Below are 12,533 nucleotides of genomic sequence, written 5' to 3'. Positions count from 1 at the left end.
GTGACAACGTGAGTGGCATCCGATAGCCATATTCCATGGTTTAAAAGATTTCTTAATTCCTTGGTCTTCCATCCCAAGAGTATACCCATAGCAACAAAGAGGGACACCAAAATGAAGTAAAACAACCTGACCTGTAATTCCGAGGATTGCCCCTAGAACCCCCTTTTCTTAAAAAAGGTGCAAAATTTGCAACCTTCCAGCCTTCTGCTATAATAACTGCTTTTAAGGAGAGATTGAATAATCTACTTAGCAGCTCAGACGCTTTATGCTTGTGTCCCTGGACAAGTCTTGGGTGTAACCTTGCTGGTCTTAGTGACTTGCTGGTGTTACTATTTTGTTCCAGCCCGTCCTCTTTTGACAGTTTTGCATCTTTAATATGTTTTTAAAAATAGGTTGGAGGTAAATATTGTCCCAACATCTTGTGTGGTGGAGTTTAATGTAAAGCAATAATTTAGCTTCTCAGCAATATCCCTGCCCTTCACTGCTTACTTTCTGATGGTCCCGTTCACAAGCTTCCTATTTGTGACATATTTGCAATGAGTCTCAGAATTTGTCTTTGTCTTTGGCTAATTGTTCTTCTTATCTTTTCTTAGTTCGCTCCTAATACCCAGCTTACATTTTACTTGTTATACTTAATGCTTCATGTTATGGGTGTCACTTGGGCTGGATTTCCCTTTGCTGAAGCCTCCTCTTTCAAGCTGGTTTGGCTCAGATTACCCCCCTGGAACCTTACCATTTGAATAGACTCGAGTTTTTTCTTCTCTTCTTGCTTCCTTTTTTGATGAAGGTTAGTTAGACCTTGTGTGACTCTGTTACTCTGCCAGAATAACCCCCATGCCACATCTGAGGATTATCCTTTTCTTGCTTTTGAGTTAGCCTCTCTCAGAATATCCTCATCTTTGATTTTAAGTTCTCCTTTCTCAAGATTAGTGTTTCCAGGCATGCCTTTGACATCATCCCTGTGCTGAAAACATTAAATCTAATCATTTTCTGGGCACTGTTGCTTGGTGACTGAACTACAGTTACTTTTACAACCATCAATAGGGTGTTACTTAAGACTAAGCGAAGAACAATCAGTGTTCTTGACTTAGCTGTTTGAAGAAACTGTCATTAAAACTTTCAAGAAATATTTCTGTAAACCTTGATCCAACATCACATTTGCCAAGTTCATAAGAGTACAGCTGAAATCACTCACTATGATTGCTTTATTGGATTTTGCTTCCTCTTTGAGCCGTTGGTTAGTTTCCTTTTTAACAGAAGAAATATTGTTGTAAATGATAAACAACAAGCATGGTCAGACTCCATTGTGTTCCACATTGTTTGCAAGCCATAGGGCTGGGAGTCCAGAACAGTGGTTCTCAAACTTTTATACTGGTGATGCCTTTCACGTACAAGCCTCTGAGTGTGGCCCTCTCCCTACTTATACATTAAAAACACTTTTATATGCTGTACTTCACACCATTATAAATGCTGAGTGCAAAGTGTGGCATGGGGTGGAGTCTGACAGGTCACACCCCCCAACCCCATGTAATAACCTCACAACCCCCCGAGAGGTCTAGTTTGAGAATCCCTGATCTAGAAGACAAGACATAAGAGAGATGAAATAAGCAAATAGGTGGAGGTAGCAGTGGAGGATGGGGTAAAAAAATAGACTATCAATATTGATGATGATGATGATTAATAATAGAAGTTTTGGGAATATTAAAACCGGATTCTCCAGAATCTCTTGGTGGGGAAAGGGTTTCAGAGAATGTGTGTTGTGAGTTTGCCAACCTCAACAAAAGAGGCAAAAGATAACCTCTAAGCTATTCATTAGTCAGTGGAATTAGATACGTCTTTATAGATACAAATGAAGGGTTTTAAACAGTCTCACTTAAAATAAAAACCTTTCTCCTCTCAATTGCTCAGCTGCCTTTCTCCAGATGGGTGAGCTACCCCCATGGGCAGGATGACCCAGTGATTATAGTACTAGCAGGGGACAGTTACCTTTACCACCACAGATTTCCAGTGTGAGCTTGTGCAAGTCACTTAGGGTCAGATTTTTCAAGGTATTTAGGCAACTAAAGATCCAGATTTTGAAGGGAATTAGGGAATTTCTGTGTTTTTGAAAGTCTCTCTTGGCATCTTTCTGCACTTATTGGTGCCTAAATGCCTTTAGAAATTTGCTTTCCTGTGGGCCAGCTCCCATCTGTGAAATAGGGACAGTAGCACTGGCCTGCCTCGCAGGGTGTGGGGAGGATGAACACATTGCAGATTATGAAGTGTTCAGTTACAATAGTTATGGAGCCAGAGAAACAACATAGACAGAGACATTTCACTAGCCCGCCAGTCACCATAGAGTCACCTCTGGGAGACAAAACCTTAATTTTTAAAGTTTAAAAAAAATAGGTGGAGAATAAACCCCAAAACTTTCAGGCCTTCTTCATACATCATTCTCTTCTCCCACCGCTCACTCTCCTCCCACCCCCACATGCTTACTAGATTAGCCTTGACTGATTTCTGAATAGACTCAGAGGGCTTGCTGTGTTAGTCTGTAGCTTCACAAATAACAAGCAGTCCTGTAGCACTTTAAAGGTTAACACATTAATTTATTAGGTAATGAGCTTTCATGGGGAAGACCTGAATGAAAGCTCATTACCTGATAAATAAATTGGTTCATCTTTAAGGTGCTCCAGGACTGCTTGTTGTTTGTGATTTCTGAATGTTTGTAAGCAGCCTCTGAGACAAACGCATTTTTGGCAGCTGTGAAGAGGCAAAATGTGGGACTTTGAATGAAGAGGAGATTGCAAAAGTCTCTTCTCTTTTTCTGGGACAATCAGCGCTCTCTCTGTTGGGGGAGGTGTCTGAGGGGGATTGCGGAAGAATGGGAGAGAGGTCACAGCCAGATTCAGCTGATTGCATTCTCTCTGCACAAAGATCCCCCCAGGAAGCGTGTGGACTCCCCAATGCTGAACAGGCATGGGAAGCGGCGGCCAGAGAGGAAGTCAATGGAGGTCCTCAGCGTGACAGATGGTGGTTCCCCGGTCCCAGCTCGCAGAGCTATTGAAATGGCACAGCACGGACAGAGGTAGGTAGCTCCCATAGCTGGGAAAAATAAACCCTGTGCTCCTTGCCTCCCTTACTTCCCCTCTACACCCTGTACACGGGAGGAGTTAGAGAAAATTTTCTAACCACTCCCACGTTGTAGAAACATCCAACAGCGTTCATGGTTACTTGGCCCCTGATGCTGGTAGTGATATCATAGCATAAGTTCTATCCCTGTCTTGAGGATCCTGTCCAATGAACTCTTTTACTTGGGGTCTGACTGATACCCTGGGCACTCATGTCAAGAGAACAGTGTGATTCTTTCTGCAGAAAGACTCCCAAGGCTGCTGTGAAACTCAGTATGCTCAGTATGCTCACAGCTGACTGGATTTCTTAAACATGGTGGGTATGTATCATTCCAGCTCTCTCATGCACAAGGAAACTGCTGCTGTTATGGCATGCTGGAGAGGAATGGGGGGAGTGGTTTCCCCAGAGTATGAGGGGAACTGCTATGCAATTTGGCCTTCTGCTTGCAGTGTACCACAGAGGCAGCTTTCACACTCTCACTACAGGTCGCCCCCACCAATGAAAGGCATTACATGGAGATTTGTCAGTCTGTGTCAAAGAACATTACCCATGCATGCTGTCAGTGTTTTAGCTTGTAATTCAGCCTTTGTGGCATGGTCTTTTCCCTCAGCTCCTAAGATCTGCTCAGGAGGAGTCTCCTGTGCCCAGAAGCTCCTTTTTGCTGTATGGCACCTGGGTGAAGAACATGAAATAAAGAAGTTCAGTGGCCCTTAGAACTGCCTGTGATTATGTGGGATGGCTGTGGCGGTTCTAGCCCTCAAGTGAGGAGAGCCATTTCCCAACAGATGCTAGGATTTATTCCTGAACTTCATGGCTGAGTATCTTTAAGATTTAGTGTCTGAAAGTTTCCTCATCATAGGTCAGACAGGAGAACAGCTTTCTGCCCTTTCCCTCACTGTCAGTGAAGCAAAAGGCTCTAAATAGAGTTCAGGGAGCTTTTCTGGAGAAACGTGTTTCACAGAGGCCACTGATGTCAAACATAGAATGAAGAATAAGGCTGACCACCCTGTGAACTGTTACCAAATAGTGATCACTAGATTCAAACATCCATCTTTTCCCCATCTCATGTTCAATATCCAGTCCTGATACATGGGGCCCTCCTTGCCCACGCAAGTCCCATGCCTGAGACAGCCTCGGCCTTGCATGTGGACTTCAGCACCCCAGCAGCAGACATTTTGTTGCCTTTGAAAGTTGCTATGCTGTACAGTATTGTACTGGAGTTGCTTGCAGGGAGCATTTACTTACCTGGAACAACAAAGGATGCGGGAGTAATAGCAAGACAGACAGATGAATTAAGAGCAAGTTGTTCAATCAGCCTAAAGCTTCCTGGCTTGACCCTGATGTGTTCTGATAGTTGGCAGTGCTTCCTGTCACCCTCACCTTTGCTTGTGAGTCCATACCAAGTTGTCACACTGCTAAAGAAAGTGGAAATCAAGGGCTCATTTTATCCTGCATGTTTCATTTTGCTTTTAATGTCCCATTCTCTCCAGCAATTGGATAGTGTTGCAATATGAGGTGGAAGAGGATGCAAGAGGAATGTCTAAGGTTATCTCAGAGACACTGGAGAGAAAAGCGTTAACAGCATGTCAGTGAGGGATGACTCCAGGTTAAAGAAGATAGGACTCATGCCAGAGTTTTCAGGGACAATCTAATGGAATACACTAGGCCCTCATCTACATGGGTGGTGCCTGATTTGAAACCAGCGCATGGGGCCACCATTATGCTAATGAGATGCTGCATAGTTATAGCAGCACCTCATTCGCATCTTCCCAACTTGCTCATTACCATGCCCCTTCCGAAAGGAAGGGGCTAGTGTAGACACGGCCTGGGAATGTGTATGCAGCAGACAATTTCAGCTAAAGCAAGACATACAGGTCTGATCAAGGACAGCAGAGGGGCACATGCTGACATTACAAGGGTTGAGGCCCAGTTCAGTGGTGCATATTTCAGAAGAGGTTGAGGAGAAGGTGCTGTTTTATTTCAGGCTCATGCTTTCGTTACTCAGACACTTGCCACATCTGTAGATAATGGCGGCACAGTACGAGTTGCTGGCAGTGTGATCATTTATAACATAAGCTGGCTTCATTAACAAATGCCACTGCATGCAGGGTGTCTGGGGACAGCACACTGCTGGTAGGGGCACCATCTGTCAGAACAGTCAGTAACAAAATGCCAGGTGCCTGCAGCCAAAACATCAGGTTTTTTCAAGCTAGCTATATAGCATTCAGCATCAAGTGACACACAGAGAGTGGATTTTGCAGCATTTCATCTCAGCCCTGGGTGGTGCTTCTCTGATGCTCTCGATTTGGGCAGATGGATACCCATTGCTTTATTATGGTGGCATTGTACTGCAATGGGAAAGTGAAGAGAGAGGCTGAAGAGACTGTCCTAGTTAGAGATGAAGGACTGTGTAAACACCAGGAAATAACTTCCTTCACAAGTCACCAGAAACTCTTCTCTAGTTCAGGAGGCAAAGCACTCCTTTGTGACTTGTGTTGTAGTCCCACTGTAGTGAACATATTTTTATTTGCAGAAAGGGAATGCATGGGATAGCTTCCTGTTATATGTTTAAACAACATACAAGGCACCCGGCCTGGGACTAGAAAAGTCTCTAATCCTAATATTATGGGCTTGATATTCTGTTAGAATAGCCACTCATTAGCAGATTAGGGGCCTCACATCCAACAGGTTTGTAAAAGGACTTTCATGCTGAAAGTATTGGGAAAAACCATAGTCCCTGGGTGACTCAGTCCTGAAGAAGAACAATGGAACAAGTGAAGTCCTGCTCAAATGGCTTCCAGTTTACAAGCTCCTGCCCATTCAGCTGTGCTTGAAACAAGGGTGCTGGCCCATCTAAGTGCTCTCTGTTGTTTCCATGACTGTGTGTGGCACACTAAACACACAAAAGCACCCATGGCACCTATATCTAGTGATTGGGTTTGGTTTTGTGCAGCTAGTAACCAGCCCAAATGTATAGCAGGGGAGAGTGGTCCTGAACATGGCTTGTCTTTCCCGCCATTTCAGACCTCTTGGCTCTTCCTAGAAACCAAAGCAGCTGGCACCTTTGCAGGGCTGCCTGAATCTTAAGGTGGCAGGAGTCAGAGTTGAGAAGATTCCTCCAAAAGTGGATTGCATCAGCTATTCCTTTTCCTTCCTTTTTTTTTTTCCTTGTGAGTGGCTCAGTGTGAGTGAAACATCAGGCAGTGCTTGGGAAAGTATATGGCATAGAGCAGCTATCCATATAACACAGAGCTCATTTATAATACAGACAGCGAGGCTTTCAATATAATATAACACAGTGAGGCTTTGAGAACCTTGCTTCTCTGCTGCTGGGATTCTGACTGCAGTTTGGGAAGCTGAATAGTTCTTTTTGAGGGTGGGGAGTGGTAAGGGACTGGCAGGAAGGAGCCATGAAAAATGGAAAAATAAAAGTGGTCTTTATCTTTAAGATACGCTTGCTGCCTTGAATCTGTGTGCCCAAAGTGTGCTTAGTGCTAATGACTTCCTGGAAAGGCTTCCAGATTCCCAGCAGACATAAGACCTTGTATACACTTACCAGCACTATTGATCTGTTTCAACTATGCAAATAACATGGCTGAAGTCAATATACTCCCCACAGCATCTTATGTGTGATATGATCGACAGGGGCTGCTCTCCCATCAAGACTGGAAATTCTTGTCTTGGTGGAGTACTGGCATCTTGAGGAGCGGGTTCAAATCAATTTATTGTGTCTACAGCAGGTACCATAAATCAAGACCTGGTGGATCAATCGCTGCAGCCTAGTGTAGGTGAGGCCTTAGGAGGGCTTTGATATTTTCACATTTGAGCAAGGTCCACCTCCAGTGAGAAGTATGAGCAAGAGGACTCCAGCTGGGGTTTTAGTGTGGTAATGGAGAGAAAAGATGTTGGGTGTGTTTGCTGGGGAGGTCACAGACAATGACAGGCTGGGTGTCTACTCTCAGAGAATACTTCTTCGATAGGGGTCTGACTCGGATAGGTGCTGAAGGCCTCAGTTCTCACTAAAGCCAGTGGAACTGGGGGTTGAGAGTGCTCATCACCTTCAAGAAATGATCAGCGTCATTCAGGGATGTCGTAATAGTTCATGAAAGAGCAGGAAAGGTGTTTTGGAGGTTTTGTCTGAAAAGGAACATTGGGTCGGGAGGGCTTAATGTCAGGGACTCTTTCAGGTGAATCTCTTCTATGAATGTCCATATTAGTAACTCTGTTTTCTCACTTTGTTCCTGCCATAGTAAAACAATGTTCAGTAAAAGCCTGGATATCTCTGAAGCCAATCCCAAATTCAACAAAGAAGAAAGGTATAAACACTGACAATCTGTTCCTCTTCTCTACCTCACTGCTGAGACCTTAAAGATGCAGCACTTATCTTCTTCATATGGGGATGCAGCTGCTCATGCCCTAGAGGGAGCCAGGGAGAGTGGGCAGATTATTTTATTTTATTTTATTTTATTTTTTGCGTGTCTTCTACAGTGGAATGCTATGTATTTTTATATACAACCCTTCATATAAATCTGTCCTCAAATACTTCATGCATAGTCTGTGTCCGTATTAGGATTTCCCCCTGAATTTTCACATTGTTGCTACCACTGGATGTTCACAATGACAGGAGTATTGGTGTAGAAAAGGGAACTGGTATAGACTGAACCTCTCTAGTCCAGCAGTTTCTCATCTGACCTACTTCTTCAGACCTGGAAATTCTGATCTGACGAAGTGGGTCTATCCCATGAAAGCTCATCATCTAATAAATTATTTTGTTAGTCCTTAGAGTGCTACAGGACTGCTTTTTTGTTTTGTGAAGATACAGACTCATACAGCTGCCTCTCTGTGACTGTTCACCATTTGAAGAGCCCAGTAAGCAGTGGAGGTGTTGGTAATGCTGCTAGACAATACTGACCTCCAGTAATCAGACCAATTCTCTCATTCGGCACCATTTAGGTCCCAGTCGTGCTGAAGTAGAGAGGTTCAACCTATATTTTAAACTACCATGTTCCCTGCTTTAAGAAGGGCTGAAAACACTGTTATGTAAAGGCCAGCAGCCTCTTGGAGATCTGGCTAGATTACACTCCCATCATTCCAGCTCCAGGGCAGCTGAGCCAACACTGACAATTGTGTTGAAGTTTTAGGGGCACCATCTGTCAGAAGAGTCAGTACTAAAATGCTTTCAGCTATGGGGCAGGTGCTTTAAACTGTTGTGGACTAACAGGTGAGATTTAATCAGGATGTTGCGGTTTCTGTGGCTCAGGAAATAGTTGCAGGTAGGTGGGAGAGAATAAGTGCCAGGGCAACTCCCACTTGCAGAGGGAAGCAAGCGGGGGCAGCAGCAGAAAAGCAGCCAAATTTGAGAATTTAAATAGACACTCTTGGGTTCATTAAAAAAATTATTTTAGTCTTTGTAGGGAGGGAGGGTGTGAAGTACTGAGCCCCAGAGTGGTAGAGCTCTGTTCTGGTGCTAACAGCTAGCTGTAACACAATGAGTAATTCCCCATCTTGTTGTAGCCCTTATGTGCTACACGATAGTGCTTAAAAATAATTGACCTTTTCCCCTATTCTTATCTCTTAAGCCCTCAGCTGATGCGGCTATGTCTTTATAGGATTTCCTGCCCACTAAGCCATGTACAAGTCTCATGGGGAAAGTGGGTGACAAAGGGAACACCTTGTCAGTTAACAGATTGTGATAGTAACAATGCTAAGCATTTATATTACAATATTAACCCACAAATCCATCCAGCTAAGGAGCCAGCAACGACACCCACAGCCAGAAGGACATAGTCTGCTCCATGGCACTTAAGTGGGAGGAAAGTGGGAGTTTCTCAAGGCTCCGAAAGAAATTGCTTTACAGAAACCTTTCCACTTTAATGTAGCCATGCTATTTAAATACAGCCCTTTAGAGAAGTTATCCCATATGTGAAGGGGACAATCTCCCTATCAGCCTTTCACACGCTGACACAATCCACTGAATGCATGGTTTAAGAACCCGGTGGCTGCCACAGAAAAGAAGCAGGTAGAGCCCTGAGTTTGCTGCATGTAAGGGACAGATCCTGAGACAGCACATAAAGTGCTCGCTTGTATGAAGCTCACTAGGAAATGAGCAATGCACCCAAACTGTCAAGGTCTCATAAAAGCTCACGTCCAAGAAGAGGTAATGACATGGCAGTAGATCATGCAAACCTGATTCCTGAAACTTGCAACAATATTATCATAGACACTGACATTTCATATCCCCCTACTTTAATCCCTTGCTGAACCAGAAAGTGAGATCTGATGGATTCTTGGATGCCTGAGCATTTCTAGTTAGCCCCATCTAAATTATTCCAAGGCTGCTCAAAAAAAAACCCAACCCAAAACAAACAAACAAACAAACAAACCCTTCAACAGCATTTAGAACAGGGTCATGGTACCAAGAGGCCTTTTCATCCAGTCTGCCAAGTTTTCCCAGCTCCACTGGTTTCCCTTTGCACTTCTGCAACAGTGCAAAGGGTGGAGAGGATGACTCTTCAGGAACTGCTAGAAGAAGCCCCTGCAGACGCAAATGAAATGAACTTCCAGCTACCTCACAGAGGAGATGCTTTCAGAGTGATGGGTTGGGCTTTATGCAGGAGAACCTCCTAAAGGTCCCTTCCACCTTCCTCAGCATTTTTGTCTTCCTGGGTGTTAGGAGGAAAGGGCCTCCGTGGTGGGAAAGGGGTGAGGGTTATGGGACATACGCTGCAAATCTGCTTACAGAACAGGGAGGGAAAGGAAGGGCAGCAAAGAGGAAGAACCCTAACAAAACGACCCTTGTGGGGCTACATAATCATGGTGGTCACTAAACCTTTGGCCAACATTATCCAGCTTTTTGATGGATCTTTTTAAAAGGAATACTGCATCTTTAAGGCTCCTCCCCCTCTAGATGCACATGGTTGTCTTAGTAGCTGAGGCCACTGTCCCTCTCTTCTCCTCTCTCTCTTTTCTCTTTTAGCTCCCTCTTGCTCCTTTCAGTGTTTTTCTTCTCTGCATCTGGGTTGCTGCGGCTCTGTAGTTCACTTGCTTCAATATTGTAGGGAATGCACATGTCTGCGCTGCTGGGTCTATTGTGTCCTGGGATTGTTATTTTTTTAACCTCATTTTCTATCTCCCTTTCCCCTAGTCTTGAGTTGCTTTCTGTTCTCCTTGTTAAAATCCTCAGTGCCTTTCCCTTTGGGGAAAATACTCAGAATGAAGGAAAGTGGAAAAATCTATGTACACATGTATATATTTTACTACAGTGCATATGAGCATGGGTGTTTTTTATATATATATACACACACACACACACACACTAGGAGCCAAATCCTTCTATTTACATCAGTTTAAGTGGGTTTCACTGCTATAACAGAACTGGGTTTGGCCCTATGCATATGAATTAGAATCTTGTCCAAATTATAACTCCAAACCAAAGTGAAAATGGAGTGTCACTCATGCATACAAAAGTTTACTCACTATAATGCTTCTTTCCACCTCTGTGTCAATATACAATACTGTACAATGCTGTTTTTTTCATTTTATTTGAGCCTTAAGTTTCCTTAAGGCTACCCCCATGTTGCCTGGCACAGCGTTTGTAACATTCACATAGCAAGAAGCACATCTGGCTGTGTTTATAAGTAAACTGTGAAATCTACTTGGCAAATGCTAAATTTGGCATTCATGGTGGTGATCATCTTGTGAAGAAGTGACCTGCCTTGGGTAACTGTGGCAGCTCGGGAGCCCATTACAGAAACTGGAGAGAGAGCAAGAGAAAAATAATGTTTTATCCTACTTGAGAAGAGTTTTGTTTAGTATCCAACGAGAGCTTTTCACATTAATCAAAGGTCAGCTTGGAAAAATAGTAAGCATTGATAGTCTCCCGATCTAGCTCACAACCCAACTATAACCCAGCATCTGATGAAATGAGTCTGTGCTCACGAAAGCTCATGCTCAAAACTTTTCTGTTAGTCTATAAGGTGCCATAGGACCCTTCGTTGCTGTAACCCAAGTATAGTCAGCTTAATAAAAATAATCATACCTCTTTTTGTGTGCTTCAGTTAGCAGGGGAAAATTAAGAGCATTGAATATTTGTGTTGTTACCAACAAGTTTGAGTCAGTGTATCATGGGGATAAATGGACAGTTCACTCCTCTTTTAGGGTTGGTTTGCCCTCTGTTCACATGGAGGGCTCGGCACCTTCTAAGATCTGGAGATTTGATTTATTCTAAATGAAAAATTGGATTCTGGAGCATATGATCACATCCCCTGAGATAAGTCCTGGAACATAAGTGCTCCCACCTCCTGCATGACTGTTGCTCTAGTATCAAAGCATGGTTTCATCTTTGTCTACAGTCTCCCCCACTGAGTTCCCAGTCTGGCTCAAAACATGTGCTTTAGTGACCAGTGCCTTTCACAGTTCATTGCATAGGGAAAGATTCTTCTCACCTGGCCAGTTTGAGGAGCAGAGATACACTGTGCTGAGCAAAATGGGTGTAAAGAGATCAGCCTTCTTTTTAACACTCTGATCTAACTGTTCTTCATCTAAGAGATGCTATGGAAGCAAAACATGGAACACAAACCACCAGCTCCACTGACTGGTTCAGCTGGGTGCTGTTGGCTTCTCCTGACGCCATAGCACATTGTGTTTCCCACTCCAAGGGAAATGCAATATTTCTCCATTGTTTGTGTGAGGAATAGAAATCATGGTGTAGTAAATGCAAGCAGCCCTTAGCATTCCTGGTCTCCTGAGTGGGAGGCACCTGTGGCAATAATTCTGACCATTTGGTTCTCTGAACAGTATTTCACTTTGCTTTTCGTACTCTTCTCTCCACCTGCCTCCATGTCGTCGCCCATCCCCACCCCCCTTTTTCTTCCTCTCCCTCTCTCTCTCTCCTCTTTATTTCCCCCTTCCAAGGATGGCGAGTGCTGATGAATTGGGGTAAGCTCCCATTTTGGATTATACCTGTTGTTGGGGCTTGTTATATCTTATGCAGAGATTTTTTAACTTGCACAGTTAACAAATATAGATGTATAGACTTGATCAGATGAAACTCTTTAACAATGACAGTGTGGGAAGAAGCATTTTAGTATCTCTCTGTGTGTCTGTGTGTGTTGGAGTCACATTCTATAGACTTTTCTTCTCTTGTTGGTTTGTTTTCAATGACTTGGGACACAAAACTAATCTCTGACACTGTACACTTACTAAGACACTTTGCAAATGAAAATCCCTCCCCCACCTTTTGCACTTTTCATGTCGGAATGGCACACTTTATTGATTATTGATACTTGAATAACAACATCCTTTTTCCCTCCCTAAGATGAATCGAAAAGCCAAAGGTGAGCTAAAATAATTCCTGGGTGTTTTCCCTCCTCTTAGCACAGGTTATTTTCCATGATGAAATAATCACTTTCAAAGTGCTTTCT

General features: G+C 43.6%; 1 protein-coding gene across 1 annotated transcript in view; it reads left to right on the top strand.

The window, feature by feature from the left end:
• The window catches only part of BRSK2 (BR serine/threonine kinase 2), a 472,158-nt gene that overhangs the window by 417,122 nt on the left and 42,503 nt on the right, over window positions 1-12,533 (top strand). Inside the window, exon 12 of the mRNA XM_074995992.1 lies at window positions 2,917-3,067. Within this exon, the coding sequence (XP_074852093.1) occupies window positions 2,917-3,067 (151 nt within the window). The remainder of the gene's footprint in view (window positions 1-2,916; window positions 3,068-12,533) is intronic.

Source organism: Carettochelys insculpta, chromosome 6, assembly GCF_033958435.1.
Source record: "Carettochelys insculpta isolate YL-2023 chromosome 6, ASM3395843v1, whole genome shotgun sequence".
NCBI classification, from domain to species: domain Eukaryota; kingdom Metazoa; phylum Chordata; order Testudines; family Carettochelyidae; genus Carettochelys; species Carettochelys insculpta.
The sequence above is the reverse complement of the archived record's forward strand: the minus strand, read 5'-3'. Positions and strand labels throughout refer to the sequence as shown.